At 47.3% G+C, this 17,221-nt stretch overlaps 1 protein-coding gene across 4 annotated transcripts in view; it reads left to right on the top strand.

Moving 5' to 3' along the window:
- Positions 1-17,221, top strand: part of DPF2 (double PHD fingers 2) — a 123,307-nt gene that overhangs the window by 84,619 nt on the left and 21,467 nt on the right. For all 4 annotated transcript variants that reach the window (XM_033956107.1, XM_033956106.1, XM_033956104.1 and 1 more), the window contains 2 exons: positions 1,810-1,922; positions 12,400-12,481. In XM_033956107.1, the coding sequence (XP_033811998.1) occupies positions 1,810-1,922; positions 12,400-12,481 (195 nt within the window). The remainder of the gene's footprint in view (positions 1-1,809; positions 1,923-12,399; positions 12,482-17,221) is intronic.

Below are 17,221 nucleotides of genomic sequence, written 5' to 3'. Positions count from 1 at the left end.
TTGTACTTCAGGTCACCTTAAACCCAAACAAACCCAGAAGTTACATATCCTCTGAGGTTGTGGGTTCAAGCCCTGTGCTGCTCCTTGTGACCCTGGGCAAGTCACTTAATCCTCCACTGCCCCAGGTACATTAGATAGATTGTGAGCCCACCGGAACAAATGGGGAAAATGCTTGAAGTTACCTGTATGTAAATCGCTTTGAGTGTGGTCGTATAACTATAAAATGTGGTCTACAAGTCCCAATCCCTTTGCCTATACCAGGGATCTCAAAGTCCCTCCTTGAGGGCCGCAATCCAGTCGGGTTTTCAGGATTTCCCCAATGAATATGCATTGAAAGCAGTGCATGCACATAGATCTCATGCTTATTCATTGGGGAAATCCTGAAAACCCGACTGGATTGCGGCCCTCAAGGAGGGACTATGAGATCTCTGACCTATACAGAATCCTCAAAGTGTTTAAATAAAAAGACCCAACCCATTCTGAATGTTCTCTTCCCAACTGAGGCCCCGAAGATCAAAAGCTTTCCGTAGCAGTAAGACTCGTTAAATCGACCTTACTGCCATGGAATGCTCTCCTGCCCAAACTAAAGGGAACCCCCCTCTCTCTTTTTTTTTTTTTTAGGATCATAATTTTCTGGCAGCTCTGGAGCTGTCAGTAGCTGTTGTCTGTGTTGTGTGAGGCACACTACACACCCACAACAGCAGCACCCATTAAAAACATTTAAGGACTGGGAGAGCAGGGGCTGCTGGCTCAGCTGTGGATGGACTTTTTTTTTAATGGGTGCAGCTATTGTGTGCTCGTTGTGCGCTATTCTAAAAAAAAAAAAAAAAAAATTCCTGATTGTGGCTCCGGAGCTGTCGCTTTCCTTTTGCTGGCTTGCTATCATGGCTCTGGAGCTACCATCATCTGGACAGAGGGAAGGAGGCAGGAGGAAGAGTTGTGCCTAGTGATTTTGCTCTGCTGAGCAGGCCACTCCTCATGAATAGCACGCATATCATTTGCATGCTATTGTGAATGACACGGTGACAAAATTCATCATCGTTCCTGTCCCCGCGGATAACCGCGGTAAACAATCGTCATGTCATTCTTTAAGGAGAGAAGGAAGAATCAGAGTATGAATGGCCACAACCACTGACCCTCAAGCTATGCTTTGAAGAATGCTGGTGTAGAAGGACTGAGGCTGAAATAGACACTAAAAAATGAAATGGGATTATTTCCCGCGGTTATCCGGGAACGGTGATGAATTTTGTCACTGTGTCATTCTCTACTAAGCATCACCCATTAAAGAAAAATCGCACAAACCACAGTATTTTATATCGTGGAGTCAGAGATTTGAGCATCGGGGCCTGAAAGAAGACGGTCTTGTTTCATCCAACCTCAGCTGAACATTTTTGGTGACAACTAGGAGAACCAATTGACACTTAAGTATTTCATTTATTCAGTGTTTAGAAGAGGATTGGTTTCTTTTTGCAAGCACAGTGAATAAAAGAATACTAATTTTGAGCATCCAGCTGGATATTCGGTGAAACGTTTAACTCTAAGAACAACCAAAGATCCTTGGAACCTGCTGAATCTATAGATAAACATAACCAGGTTATCTTTTAACTGCACTGATGCGTCTGAATATTTTCCTTATAGTAAATATTTGTCTGTTATGTTTATAAATGGAGCCTCTACCTTTTAGTGCCAGGGGAGGTAAAGGTATAATGTTTGCAGTCATATGAGAATCCAGTACCACATTATAATAAAATCCAACTGAAGAACTTAGAACACATTATACAAGCAGTAAAAGCCTCTGTCCACGCACAGGGCACCCTTCCTGTCTGCAGTTCACCCCAGTAATGATGGCAGCAGTGAAGACATATCGCTGGCAGTGCATTGAGTGCAAGTGTTGTAACATCTGTGGGACATCAGAAAACGATGTGAGTATCACTTTGCCTGGACTGGGTATGGGAGAGAAAGTGTGATAAAAAGGAGCAGTGAAGGTGGTCATAGGTAGCGGAACATTTTTTTTGTTTGGGGGGACCCAAAACCCCGCCATAGACCCTGCCCCAGACCCCACCCCATAATAATAGTACTAATTATAAATGCCATTTCTTTCACTCATTTTTCATATACACACAATATAATCTTATTAATAATACACAATGGTAACCACAAAATTAAACTACACAAAGCACACTTTTCTCCTCCCCACCACTGCACAGCATTTCTTCCTCTCTCCTCCATCCCCATGTGCAACCTCCCTCCTCCATCCCCATGTACAACCTCTCTTTCTCTCTTTTTCTTTTTCTCTTTCTCTTTCTCTCTCGCTGCAAAGGGAGTGGGAAAAGAGAGAGAGAGGGATCCAGGGTGCATCTCTCCCACCCCCTCTACTGAAACAACCAATATTTCTCCCTCTCTTATCTCGCGGACTGTGTGCAGTACCTTTTCCCCCTGCCCACTAGCCCCATGTCCAACATTTCTACTTCTATCACCCCTCTCCAGCTCCATGCCACATCTCTTCTTCCATTCTCTCCACCATCATGTCCAACATTTCTCCCTCTCATCTCTCTACCTCACTCCTCTCCCATCACCATCTCCAATAATTCTCTCCCTCCCTATGCCCAGCAATTCTCCTCTTTCTTCCTTCCCCTTGTACACCATCTCTTTCCCTCTCACTCGCACCCATGCTTAACAATTCTCCCTTTCTATTCCCTCCCCACCTCAGCATCTTTCCCTCATCCTTTCATCCTATGTCCCAAGTTCATGACCCCTCCCTCCCTTCTGTGTCCCAAGTTAGTGCCCCCTCCTTAACAATTCTCTATTTTTATTCCCTTCCCCACCTCAGCATCTTTGTCCCAAGTTCATGACCCCTTCCTTCCTTATCTCCATGCGCCCCCCTCCCTCCTGTGTCCTAACGTGCCTCCCTCCCTTCTGTATCCCAAGTTCATGCCCCCTCCCAAGAGTGTGTACCTGTGTTCTGGCTGGCTCTAAAACAACCAAGTAGGTCTCCTCTCCTTTCCAGCTGCACTCCTTTCTTCACAAAGTCACAGGCAGCAGCAGAGTATGGCGAGAGGACCTGGTGTGCTGGCTGCGCAGCTTAGAGGGAACATTGCTTTATAGCTTTTCACTTTTTATCTCTATTACAATTACTATTAACTATATCTATAGCACTACCAGATGTACGCAATGCTGTACAAAAAAGACAGGCCCTGCTCGAAAGAGCTTAAAATCTAAACAAACAAGACAGAAACAGGATCTCCTTCTCTCATCTCATAGCTTTCACATTCTCTAGCAAAATTAAAGGTAGACACGCAGAGGGAGGGAGTTAGGGGAAGGAGTAGATGCCAGTGAAGGGACAGGGCAGAGAGTGCTGACCTGCTCAAGCTGACTGGTAGCAAGATGCCACTCCCAGCCTCGCAAGAAGTGTTTTTTCTCCCACAGGCCCTGTTGTATAACTACAGGTAATTTTTGGGGAGGCCATGGCCCATGTGACTCCCCCCGTTCCAACGCCTATGAAGGTGGTGGTAATACCTAAATCAAGCATGTAGCTCTTCTGAACTAGAATAAGATTGCCAATTGACTAGTTCTCCAAATGGGAAGCCAGTGGCTGCTTGTGAGCTTAAAACAACAGTATAAATGTAGGCATTCTACCACCATCCCCAGGAATACACTTGCTCTCTCTCGGCTCTACTACTTTTCTTATTAGGGCATCAGCAACTTAGTGTGTCAGTGAAGAAGGATGTAAGTGAGCCCAGGTCCTGTGAACTCAGTATGACTCTCCCTCCACATTCTCCTTTGTAACAGGGAGCTTTGTGTTTACAGGTCCTGTGCTCACTTGTTTTCTAATGCTGGCACCTCATACATAAAGCTTAGGTAAAAAGGTGGGGCAGGAGAGGCATCTGAAGTTTGGAGGTTGGGGTTTTCTCAGGGCTTGATTTGAGAGCTGGCAACTCTGTCAGGGAAGATTCTCAAAACCCACCATGCCTTTAATGATGGTCGCTAAACTGGTTCCAGCCGGTTTAGTGTGGAAGTATTCAACCAGCCAATTTTCAAAAGGGCTCACCACAGTCTTTTTTGAGCTTCTTGGCAGACTCCGACTCTGCCATACAAATATATTACAACGAGCTCATTAATATTTAAATGAGTACTCCGGGTGATTCTCTATTATCACTGGGTGATTCCCTAAACTCACTGTCCTATATTTGTGAGCAATATTTTCCAGCAGGACTGAGCTATTGTAGCCTTACTTATCCCAGGACAAGCAGGCAGCATATTCTCACTGATGGGTGACTTCACCGACGGAGCCCCAGTACGGACACTTCAAGAACTTGGAAAGTTCTCGATAGCCCGCACTGCGCATGCGCGAGTGCCTACCCGCCTGACGTAGGCGCGCAGTCCCTCAGTTTCTTAGTTCCCATGGAGCCGATGACGCCAAACTAAGTAATGTAATGGTCAAATGCACAACGGACGAAGATTCAATGCCCGACAACATGATGCACGACCTACTCCTACTGGAGCGCTGGTCTAGGACCTGGCAATTTAGCTTCAATGCCAAAAAATGCAAAGTCATGCACCTAGGCAACCATAATCCATACAAGACTTATACCCTTAATGGTAAGATCCTAACAAGAATGGTAGCAGAACGAGACTTGGGGTGATCGTCAGTGAGGACATGAAGGCTGCCAGTCAGGTAGAGCAGGCCTCATCCAAGGCAAGACAGGTCCTAGGTTGCATACGCAGGGGTTTCGTCAGCCGTAAGCCGTAAGTCATGCCATTGTATAGATCCATGGTGAGGCCCCACCTGGAATACTGTATGCAATTCTGGAGGCCACATTATCGCAAAGATGTGCTGAGACTGGAGTCGGTTCAGAGAATGGCCACCCGGATGGTATCGGGACTCAAAGATCTCCCGTACGAAGAACGGTTAGACAAACTGCAGCTATACTCGCTCGAGAAGCGTAGAGAGAGGGGGGGACATGATTGAGACGTTCAAGTATCTCACGGGCCACATCGAAGCGGAAGAAGATATCTTCTTTTTCAAGGGACCCACGGTAACAAGAGGGCATCCGTGGAAAATCAGAGGCAGGAAACTACTAGGTGACACCAGGAAATTCTTTTTCACTGAAAGGGTGGTTGATCGTTGGAATAGTCTTCCACTGCAGGTGATTGAGGCCAGCAGCGTGCCTGATTTTAAGGCCAAATGGGATCGACACGTGGGATCTATTCACTAGGCAAAGGTAGGGGAGGGTCATTGGGGTGGGCAGACTAGATGGGCTGTGGCCCTTATCTGCCGTCTATTTCTATGTTTCTATGTAAGAAGTCGCGTTTTCAACAGCTGTTGAAAAATTTTTTCGCTGCCTTCCCACTATCGCGGTTTTCTGACTTTTTAGTCAGTTTCTTTTTCTTTTCTCATTAAAAAATAAATATTTATCATCCAAATTGAACTTTTATAGTTTGTTTATTTTTTCTTTACCGTTGTGGGTTGGCCTTGGTGGGACCTTATGGATCACCATTTTGTTTTCTCCCCACTTCATGGCTCTTGTTCTGTGCAGGTTTTTCCTGCTCAATTTTCTTCCATGCGGTTGTTTTGTTGTGGAACTTGTCTTCACTGTTATCCTTCTGTTATTTTGGCGATGTTGGGAATTCAGCCTTGCCAATTTTTTTCTTCCCTTGCTTTTTTCCTCTTCAGCGCATTTTTCCTCTTCAGAAGCAGTTTTCCGTCAGTGCCGCCAAGAATCCGGCACCAGCTGGCATCAGTGATTCAGTGCCCAGCATCCTTCCGGCACTGCTCCTCCAGTCCGCATCGACTTTGATGGGTCCGATCCTACTCTGGGTAAGTTAGTGCTATTTCTTCTTTGGGCTTCAGGTCATAGTAGCAGAGAGTCAAGTCCTGCCAACCTCTTTTCAGCCCTATCTTTGGCTCCACTTCGATGTCAAGGACTGCTTTGATATGGGCATGTTCTCTTGGAAGCGTGGAGTAACACCGATGGTACTGGTCATGGGCCAAGGGTACCGGTGTTCTTTTCATTTTCCTCCGGAGTGACACCAATGGTACCCGTCATGGACCATGGGTACTGGGGTTCTTTCCTTCTCCTCTGGAGCAACACCAACGGTACCGGTTATGGACCAACAGTACCAGTGTCATTTTCTTTCTGCTCCTTTAATGATGTGTGCCTTGATACTGGCATTTTCATCTCTGGAGTGTAGCACGATGGTACCGGCGCTGCGTCCATTGGTACCGGTGCTCTCTTTTTAGCAGTGTTTCGTTCATGTCCACAGCTTCTGTTGGCATTGGCATGTTTCACTGTAGTTGTCGACTATCTATGACGGTGTCGACCTATATGATTGCTGTCGGCACCTATGTTGATGTCGACTTCTGTGATCCATGTTGCCGTCCACATCAACACCCATGTCGATATTTCGGAGCTCCTTTCTCAACATTGACATGTTCCACTGTGCTTCGAGTCGTAAGTCATGTCAACACCGGCTCTTCTGATGCTGATCCGGTTGATTATTGATACCGGTAGCTTTTTTGCAGGAGTCTCCTCTATTTTTGACGAGTCGTATAACATGATGCTGCTTGTCGTTGAAGTTACTGGTGTCGGTATTGCTCCAGTATGGGAAGGCTTTGCAGTCATTCAGCTGAATTCCGTCTTTGACATCGACTCCCTGACTGTATTGGGATTGACTTTCTGAGAGGGTAGGGGTGTCTTTTGGAACTACATCCCCTATCTCTCTGAAGCGGTGGGTGCTTCTTCCTCACATGTTCTTTTTTCCCTTCCATGGGGTTAAAAAAAAACAACCAACCAAAAAAACATTCAATTTTTACAGATCCCTTAGAGAATTGTCTGTAAATGCATTCCTTTGGAAGTTGACTCTGTACAGTCATTTCCTTCCCTGAGGATTTTCTTTTCCTTGATTTGTAGTTGGTTTGTTTGCTTCCTTTCCATGATATCTACGGGAACTTTTTGATACGCCTTTCGAAACAGTCAGCATGTGTCATTGTTTCCCTCCTGGTGGTGTTCATTCTACTGGCTAGTTTGTAGGCCTCTGTCTTTCTGGGCAGAGTGGACAAGGCTAGGGACTGGTTAGCCAAATGGGCTTACTAGATTCCTCTACTTCCTGAATGCTTTTCCTTGGCATACATTTGTTCACACATTCCATGTAGCCTCTCTTCAATTTCTTTACTTACACATATAGGCCCTGATTCTGCAAAATGCCGTCCCGATTTTAGGCAGCTGTAGGCGTCCTACAGCTGTCTAATCAGCCAATCAGGATGCACGTTTTTAAAAAAAATGCTTCTCAGGCAGGCCGCCTATATTGAAGGCGCCTCCGGGAGCCTAGGGAGGCCCGCAAGACGCCTAAGCTCGCCTAAGGGCCTTAGGCGAACCTGGGGGCCCTACGCGTCTCCCTAGAAGAGGAAGAGACTCTTAAAATGTAGGCCAGCAAAATGCTGGCCTACATTGTAAGTAGACGCGGCCGCTATACTTATCGCGGCAAGGGATCTCCCTGCCGCAATAAGTATAGCGGCCTTAGCCGCCTGTCCGATCACTGGCAGGAGGGTGCCCAACCCCTCCTGCTGGAACGCCGCCCCCTACCCCCGAAACTCTAGATCGCCGGAACACCCCCCCAAACTCCCAATCGCCGGCAGGAGGGTGCCAAACCCCTGCTGCCGGAAAGCCACCCCCGCCTCCCGAAACTCTAGATCGCCGGCAGGAGGGTGCCCAACCCCTCCTGCCGGAAAGTCGGACCCCCTCCGGACCCCCATGCTAACAACCTACCCCCCCCCCCCCCCGATGACTCCCCTAACCTCCACCCATAACTAACCTTTAAATGATGGCCGGCTGGACAGGTCTTGCTGCTGTCCAGCCGACAGGCCTGCCTCGTCGAAATGAGATGGGCCCGCCCCTTCCCGACCCATCCCCGCTAAGTCTAAGGCCTGATTGGCCCAAGTTTTAGAAGCCTGGACCAGTCAGACTTTAGGCATAGCGGGTCCGCCCATCCCCACTAATCCTAAGGCCTGATTGGCCCAGGTGCCTACGAGCCTAGGCATTTGCTCCCAGATTCTTCAGGAGGTGTCTGATTGTGCTGGCCACATCTATTCGATTACAGGGCCTTCTTGTTTTTTCCGTTTTTAAACATCTGGTTTTCCCCCGGCTGTGTTTTCCTGAGAAATGGTTCAGACGCTTTTCTCGACCATCTCATTTTCTTTAGATTTTCAGTTTACATACCCGCATTCATGTCTGTTTCATTGGGGTACTCCTTGACACCACTCTTGTGAGTGTGTTTCTTCTTTCAGTTTGTTTTCACTCTCATCCGTCTTGAGTCCGCCGTTGTTTCTTTTTTCAATCCTTTCCTGCCAGACACCTGATGGTTCTTTTGAGCAACAAGGCTTCTTCTGTTTCTGTTTTGTCATGGGTCAGACTACATTCTTGTCCTCCTCAGTGGTCTTTTGTTTTCCAGTGGTATCGGGCGAGGGCTTGTCTCTCAAAGCATGTATATCTTTGATCTGCAGTTGCTTCTATTATGGCTGATCTCCTCTAGTCTATCTGGGGGTCCCCTTTTTTATTTGTCCCCTCCTTGCCTGGTCATCATGCCTGATGCTTCTTTATTCTGCATGGGGGGTCCCTTTGGGCAATCTGCAGCCTCAGGGTCTTTAGACTGTCAGGCCTCGGAAATTTCCCATCCTTTTCCTAATTTTTCGAGTGATGTTTGTAGGCCCTCAAGGTTTTTCATCATCTACTCGGTCCTCAAGTCCTCCTCCCTTGCAGAGTCAAGTCAGTGGTTATTCACTACATGTAATTGAGCAGGGAGACTAGGGCACTCTCCTGTTATGTCAGTAGGCCCTGTTTTTCTGGGATTGAGGGGCAATTTGCTATCTGCTCTTGCTGCTATTCATGGGAAGCTGAATTTCCTAGCAGACAATTTCAGCAGGATTCGTTAATCTTTTTTTCCTTCTTCGTTTGGCCACAGTTATTTTTCTCCTGGATTGATCGGGCATATTTTTATTTGCATTCCCTCCACTTCTTCTCTTGTTGAGCTTTTATTCAAGCTCTTTACTTCACGGTGGCCCAAGCAACATGGGTTCTCCCTTCTTCTTCAACTCAATTTTTAGGGAGCCCTATTTTCTTCTATTTTCCTACTCGGTTCACTACGACTCAGGAATCTTTGATTTATTTCAATCTTCATTGGTTTTTCCTTGGGCTACATCTTTTTCATTTACATCTTTCTCAGCTCATTTGTTGATTTCTGGATGTCTCCAGGACACCAGCCACTCGATCTTGTTAATATCAAAAGTGGTTTGGGGTTTTTTCCTGGTGTCTTTTTCATCTGCCTGTTTCCACCTTCATAGCCGGTGGTATTTTTTCTTTGTTTGATTTAGTCTCGAGTCTATATCTCTCAGACCTCTTTTTAATGCTATTGCATTTTTTCCCTTGATCAGTTGAGGGGTAACCTCTTTCTGCTTCTCCTCTGGTTTCCAGATTCATGACAGGGGTTTTTTTCATGTGTGTAACCATACCTCATTCCTTCTCCTGTCATTTGAGCTATAGCTTTTTCTTCTGGGTTTCCAGGTTTATTGATGGAATTTCTTTTTCCCTGTGAACCCCTCTCTACAGTCTCCTTCTGTCATCTAGATTCTTCCTATAGTTCTTTCCTGCTTGTTGATGCTACCATTTGTAACAATGGCGTCTGCTCCACTTGAGTTTCTTACCTGGAAAATTGTTTTTCCTTATGTCTCTCACCTCTGTCAGGAGGATCAGCGAGTTTCCCACTATGCTAGCAGATTCATCCTTACCAGTCTTTCATCATACCAAGGTGATTCTGTGTTCATGTCCACAGTCTCTTCTACAATTTTCATCTCACTCAGTCAGTCCTTCTGTCTGTGGTGTTTCCTGCACCACGCAGCGATTTTCTCCCAAACTTTTCTTTTGATTCAACCCAGTTTGAGTATCCTGTATTCATGAGAAAGTTTTTCACCTGGCTGGTTACCTGCCTCTCGTTCTGCTTTACTCAGATGGGCCTGGCACGGGAATATCATGTCTGAGTCCCTGAATTTGAGTTCTGGCAGCTTCGGTTGTTTTTTCTTTTAAACTACATCTTTGGGGAACTCTGTACAGCTGCCACTTGGTCCTCAGTTCCTTCCTTCATTTCTCACTACTGTCTGGATTTTTTCTCCAGACGGGATGGGCACTTCAGCCATTTTGTATTTCAAATTATATTTTCTTTGGCCAACACTCCCTCCATCCCATTTCTGTTAGCTTGGAGGTCAGCCGTCAGTGAGAATATGCTGCCTGCTTGTCCTGGGATAAAGCACAGTTACTTACCATAACAGGTGTTATCCAGGGACAGCAGGCAGATAGTTTCACAACCCACCCACCTCCCCGGGTTGCCTTCTTAGCTGGCTTATCTTAACTGAGGGACTGCGCGCCTACGTCGGGCAGGAAGGCACTCGCGCATGCGCAGTGTGGCTATTGAGAACTTTCCAAGTTCTTGAAGTGTCCGTACCAGGGCTCCGTCGGTGACGTCACCCATCAGTGAGAATATCTGCCTGCTGTCCCTGGATAACACCTGTTACAGTAAGTAACTGTGCTTTTCTGGTCAGTGCCTGAGCACTGATTGGCTCAGGCATTGACAGGAAAATAAGGCTTGACAGCTCAGACCTGCCAGAAAATTTTGCCTCCGTCTCGCTGACAACCCCCAGCAGGAAAGATGCCCACTCCCTCCTGCCACCGCTATCAAGCGACCCTCCCAACACCTCTCCCCCACCTAGCAACAGGGGATGCCCACACCCTCCTGACGATGCTGTCAATCAAACCTCCCACCCAACACCTCTCCTGGCAGCGGGAGGGACGCCCGCTCCCTCCCGCCGTTGCCGTCAAGCAACCCCCCAGGCAATGGGAGGAATGCTCACTCCCTCCCGCCGCCTTCATGCCATTGACAGCCTCTCTACCTTGTTCACGATGGCCAGCTGGAAGGGTGCCTCATCCCTCCGGCCAGCAGGCCTGCCTATTTAAAATGACAGGCCTTCCCCTTCCCAGTGCATCTTGGGATGTGCCGGGGAGGAGCCTAAGGCTCTGATTGTCCCAGGTTGCTTAAAGCCCCTCCTATGGGGCTGTCGGGGGAGGGGTTGCTTAACAGCAACGGCAGGAGAGAGTGGGCATCCGTCCTGCTGCCAGGGTGTGTGTGTATGTGTTGGGTGGGTTGCTTGGTGACGACGACAGGAGGAAGTGGGCATCCCTCCTGCCGATCTTCGATTTGGGGGTCTTTTAAAAAAAAAAAAAATAAATAAAAATTTGTGGGTATATTCTGCACATGTGCTCATCACTATCACCAGCGATCAGCACATGCAAATTTAGTGACCCTTCGTGAACCTCATTTGCATGTGCGCTTTTTAAGAATAACCCTCCCTTTTGAAATCGTTACAATAGCAGCCGCGACAGTGGTCTGTCGGATTTTACCGCAAATAAGTAATATATTATTGCCACTCGCCACCTTTCAAAGATAGATGTTCAGGGAGGAAGAATACAGCACCAAGAGCAAACAAGAAGGTGCAATGCAGTATTAGTGGAAGCGTATTTCCTCAAGAACTGTAAGCAATCTGTAGTATTCATAGTCAAAAGGAAGAGTATGCATGTTGCAAGTAGAGGCTACTTGAGAGCTGCTAGTTAACTGTTCCTGATGCAGAACATGAAGAATACAAAACTGTTCCACACTCACTCTCCCACCTGCTCCTACTTTGTGCTTTATAGCCCTCCACTACTGTGGAAGCCACTCCACCACCCATCCTGGGAGCTTACACTGGATTACCATGATCCCCAAACACCAGCTCTGGATAGGGCCAGCAGGTGTGAGAGAGAGAGCTGGCTTCTCTGTGTGGTGTCTTACAGGAAAGGAGAGCCCTCCTTGCTGCCTTTTTTTAAAGTCTTCTAACCAAATAGTACAGGCTGCAAGGCTTCTGAGCATGTGCAGTTCTACTGATTGCCATGACTCCTGTTTTCCTGTACTGGTGCACTTTCTATCTCAAAGTGGAAGTACATATTAATAGGGTGAGAGGACCACAGAGCTCAGCAGTTACTTTGCATTCTTTGAGTCCCTGTGATCCATGAGGAGTGTGTAGTGCAGCGGTTAGAGCTATAGTCTCAGGACTCTGAAGTTGCGGGTTAAAATCCTGCACTGCTCCTTGTGACCCTGGGCAAGTCACTTAATCCCCCATTGCCCCAGAACCTAGCCCTGAAAGATCTGAGATATTTTAGATGTGCATGTTTGGGGAGGGGGAGAAATTCCTTTATATTTGCTTGAAATTTTCCTAAGTCTTTTCTCAGGAGATGGAGCAATGGGAGAGCTCTGGTGCTTTCTCCCTGAGCAGTACTGTCTAACTGAAGCTTGTGTCCTTTTCTCTCTCTCTGTGTGTAGGATCAGTTGCTGTTCTGTGATGACTGTGATCGAGGATATCACATGTATTGTCTGACCCCTCCCATGTCTGAGCCCCCAGAAGGTAACTTCTGTTGCTTTTGTTGTTGTTGTTAGTGCTTTGAGATTAAAGTTTTTCTGTTTCCATGTCTAAGCAGGATATCGTACAGCCTTGAACAGAAGTGGACGGTAAGATAATAGGGGCACGAGAAAGTGAGAGGTCTACTAATTCAGCACCCTCTGATTCTAGCCTCAGAAAAGGGACAGTTTTCTTCTAATATAAGCCATTGTTGGGGCTCATGGGTACATTTTCTATATTATTATTACCACCTACAAGCCCTAAAATTATTAAAGCGGTATGTGTTCAGGTAGAGTAAGTATTTTTTCTGGCCCTGGAAGGCTCACAATCTAAGCTTGTACCTGAGGTAATGGAGGTTTAAATAACTCTCCCAAGAACACAAGTTTCCGCAGTGGGATTTGAAATGCCCCCCCCCCAGGTTTTCAGCCTGCTGCTCTAATATTAGGCGGCTACTCCACTCCTCTCTTAAACCTAAATATATTGGCAGAAGAAAATTGTAAATTTCATCCACATGCTAATTTCCTACTCCTATTCTGCTTGAGGAAGACCTAGTGGGTCTTTAGCATTTTCATATTTTTTCCCCTTACTCAGATTCCCTGTACTTGTCCTATGCTTTAAAAAGTTTTATTCTTTAGCATCTCTCCAGACTGGTATAGTTCACTGATGGGTAATAGCTCACCATGGCCAGTAGGTGGAGACTGAGACAAAACTTTAGCTTTAATACTAATAGCTGTGCTTCCCTCTAGTCCAGTGGTCTCAAACTTGTGGCCCGCCAGGTACTATTTTGAGACCCTCGTATGTTTATCATAATCGCAAAAGTAAAATAAAACAGTTTCTTATTCATATGTTTCTTTAGCTATAAATTACAATATTATTATTAAGACTTAGCCAAAAGGAAAGATTTATAAACTATAAAGAGTTTTTTACCTCATGCAATTTCTTTAATAAGACATTAAGTATTTTTTTCTGAGTATCTACAAATCCAAAATGTGGCCCTGTAAGGGTTTGAGTTTCAGACCACTACTCTAGTCTAACCAGTCTGGTCTCAGCAGGTGTGGTAAGCTGTGCCAGTCTATTCTTTTTTTTTTTTTTTTTTTTAGTGTAGGCCTATTGGAAGTTTAGTGGCCTTCTTGTCCCCCGTTTGGTGCCGGATTAAGCTTGGGGAGACCCTTTTGGGGATCCATCCGACCTCGGGGACTGTCACACTCGACAGGTCATAAGTTGAGTCCCTCCTCCCATTTCCTCTACCTCCCCCAAAATTTTTCTAGAGGTGCCTCATCTGTAAGCCTTGCCACCGATACCGGCAAGGCATATGGCTTAGCGAGCCAGTGGAGTCTGTTCTGGCAGAAAAAAAAAATCCTGAGGCAGTGCCGGGCTAAAGGTAGCCTTCAGTTCATTGTTATTTCTTTTTATTGCTAACTGGCACTTGTTTTTTTTCCCTCTTAGCTATGTCACGTATTGCGCAATGAGCACTTTTAAAGGGAAAAAGTGCTCATTGTGCTTCAGATGCAAGGTCGATGTGACCTGTGCTTGCAGTGTGTCAGCTGCCGTGAAGGGGAGTCTTCATTGGCTTCAAGCGCCGGCGTCCATGGAACCTCTTCGCAAGTGCCTCGCACGCCAGCAGCTCACAGCGGGGAAACCTGAGATTCCCTTGTCGCCCACACAGGGATTTTCCCAGCTGCCGACAGTCAGGGAAATAAGTTTTCCCTTACTACCAATGCTCCTGGGGACTCCCATACCAACCGTTGCTGCCAGTTTGCCTGCTTTAGCAGCTGGGATGGTTCAGGCTTCTCAGCCGCTACAGGCCTCGAGGGCATGTTTTTTTGGCAGGCTTTGCTCTGGTTTTGGTGGGAAGCGCCTCCATTTTGTCTGCAGCCTCAGGTGACCTTCCTCCTGTATTGGAGAGACAAGGGTAGGTTTCTGATGGGTCTTCTGCTTTGGCAGTGAGTTCCATTGGGCCGCCAGGGGGTTTTCCCCCTGATTTTGTTTTCGCCTTGTGTAAGGCTTATCTTCAGGTGGCCGGGGTCCATCTTCCACCCCGGGTGTCTCAGAAGGGGGGTCAGTTTCCCTCTGGGTCCACTCCAGTTTGGTCCCCCTCAGGGCCAGTTTCGTCCCCATTTCCTCCTCTCTCATCCAAGCAGCCAAGGGTTTCTTGGGAAGACAATTTTTTTTCTATGGGGAGCAGTTTTCTCTTGATGAGGACCTGGACACTTTGAAGACCTCCAGGATCCTCTCGGGGGGGACGGATGCCGCTGGCAACAGTTTTTCGGTTCCATCAGCTGGCTGGTGGTGCGCATCTTTCAGCGGGAAGAGCTCTAGGAGCATATTCTTTATTTTTCTTTATTTCTTTATTTTGATTTCTATCCCGTCCTCCCGGGAGCTCAGAACGGGTTACAAGCCAACATTCACAGTATGTTACATTGGACAGTATGTTTGGCAATGCAATATAATACAGTGTACTACAATGCAATAGCATAATGACAAGACTGGACAGTAGAGTAACTTAAGGACAGCTTGGATGGGGCCATTCATAGGAAATTCCTGGGGAGATAGTACAGGCCGTTTGGAGGAGGATGGGCAGGGGAGGGCTTCAATGGCTGGGAGGGTGTAGATGGGCTGGAGTAAGTCTTAACAGAGATTTCGGCAGTTGGAACCCAAGCACAGTACCGGGAAAAGCTTTGGATTCTCGCCCAGAAATAGCTAAGAAGAAAAAAAAAAATTTAAATTGAATCAGGTTGGGCAGACTGGATGGACCATTCGGGTCTTTATCTGCCGTCATCTACTATGTTACTATGTTACTATGTTACTATGGACCAGAGGGTCACCAATTAGTGGTTGTTGATGGGAGAGAGTTGAGGGGATTGTTTGCATCTGGACCTTTAGTTGAAGAGAGAGGTCTTCATAGCTCTTCAGAAGGTCATTGAGTTCTGTGATCTTATTTGTAGAGGGAGTTGGTTCCAGAGCTGTGGGATAAAGTGGCTGTAGGAGTGTTTGCAGGCGGTTTCCATCAGGAGAGACTTTCCTGGGGGGATGCACAGTCATCTCTCGGCTCTAGAGCGAAGGGAGTGGGTAGGGGTGTACAGGTGTAGCTTGGAACTTATGTAGGTTGAGGTGGTGGTATGGAATCTTCAGGTCTTGGTGTTGCATTTCGAAGAAGATGCGAAGGAGCCCCTGTGTGTGTGGTCCCTCTGCTTTTGAGGATCCACTCAACATCCTGCTCTTTTCGGGATATTGTGCTTGCGCGGTGGAACGTGCCAAAGGCATACTTTCATTTTGTGTGCTCTATGGCTCGACTGTATCCCATCCCAGAGTGAGATAGGGATACCTTGAAGTCGCCGGTGGTAGACGTGGTAGTCTCAGCCATCGCAAAGTGGTGCCTGTTGAGGGCAACTCAACCTTGAGAGACTCTGAGGAGAGTCCCTCCTTAAGCAGAATTTTGATGTAACTGCCCTTGCGGTCCAGACAGGGATGTGTGGCGGTCTGGTAGCTTGGGTTTGTTTTCGGTGGGCTGAGCGTGTCCTTTACCGTGATTCTGATGACTGGTCCATGGTGGAACAGGAAGTAGCCAAATTTGAGATGGGTGCTTCTTATGTCTCTGATGCCACGTATGACCAGTTGCAGGAGTCGGCCAAGTCCATGGCTCTCGGGGTGGCCGCTTGTCATACCTTGTGGCTCCAGACTTGGTCAGCGGATGCGGCATCTAAGGCTAAGCTGACGAAATTTCCCTTTTGGGGTCGTTTTTGTTTTGGTGAGGATTTGGACAAGTTGGTTCAGACCTTAACAGACTCTAAGATGCCCTTTCTTCCTGAAGACCATGCCTACCCACCTGCGCAGGGTGGCATTTCTAGGGGGCGTTTGCGTGATTTCCACAGATATTGCCCTGGTTGAGGGGCTGCTTTGCTTCTTTACCTGCCTCTGGGTCTCCTTAGGGATGTGATTCCTCCGCCGGTTCCCCCGCTGCCCATCCCTCCCAATGATTCCTTGCCAGCGTCTCCCTTGGTTCCGGTGGGTGCTCGGCTGCGAGACTTTTATCAGGGGTGGGCCGAGATCACATCGTATCAGTGGGTCCTGCAGGTGATTCGGGATGGTTATACTCTGGAGTTTTCCCGCTCCTTGCCAGATCACTTTCTTGCTTCTTGTCAGGCAGCATGGAAGAAGCGGGCCTTTTGCCAGATGCGTCAAAGATTGCTAGATCTCAGAGTGGTAGTGTCCATGCCTCCACAGAAGTGTGGCACCAGCCGGTATTAAATTCACTTTGTGGTGCCCAAGAAAGAGGGGACTTTTTGGCCCATCTTGGATCTGAAGGGGATCAACAGGGCTTTGTGAGTTCCGTCTTTTCGCAAGGAGACTTTGAGATCTGTCATTTTGGCGGTTCAACCGGGTGAATTTCTGACCTCTGTCGATTTGACAGAGGCCTACTTGCATACTCCGATTTGCGCCTCCCATCAGCAGTTCTTTCGCTTTGCGATCTTGGGATGATACTATCAGTTTTGTGCGCTTCCTTTTGGTCTGGCCACGGCTCTGCAGACGTTCATCAAGATTATGGTGGTCATGGCAGCGGCCTTGCGCAAGGAGGGCATACTGGTTCACCCCTATCTGGACAACTGGTTGATCCGAGCAAAACCTTTTCAGGAGAATTCCAGAGTTACGGCTAGGGTTGTGGAGTTCCTGCAGTTGCTGGGATGGGTAGTCAACAAGTCCAAGAGCCGGTTGGCTCATTTCAGCGCCTGGAGTACCTTGGGGTTC

This window comes from Geotrypetes seraphini, chromosome 8 (genome assembly GCF_902459505.1).
Source record: "Geotrypetes seraphini chromosome 8, aGeoSer1.1, whole genome shotgun sequence".
Classification (NCBI taxonomy): Eukaryota; Metazoa; Chordata; class Amphibia; order Gymnophiona; family Dermophiidae; genus Geotrypetes; species Geotrypetes seraphini.
The sequence above is the reverse complement of the archived record's forward strand: the minus strand, read 5'-3'. Positions and strand labels throughout refer to the sequence as shown.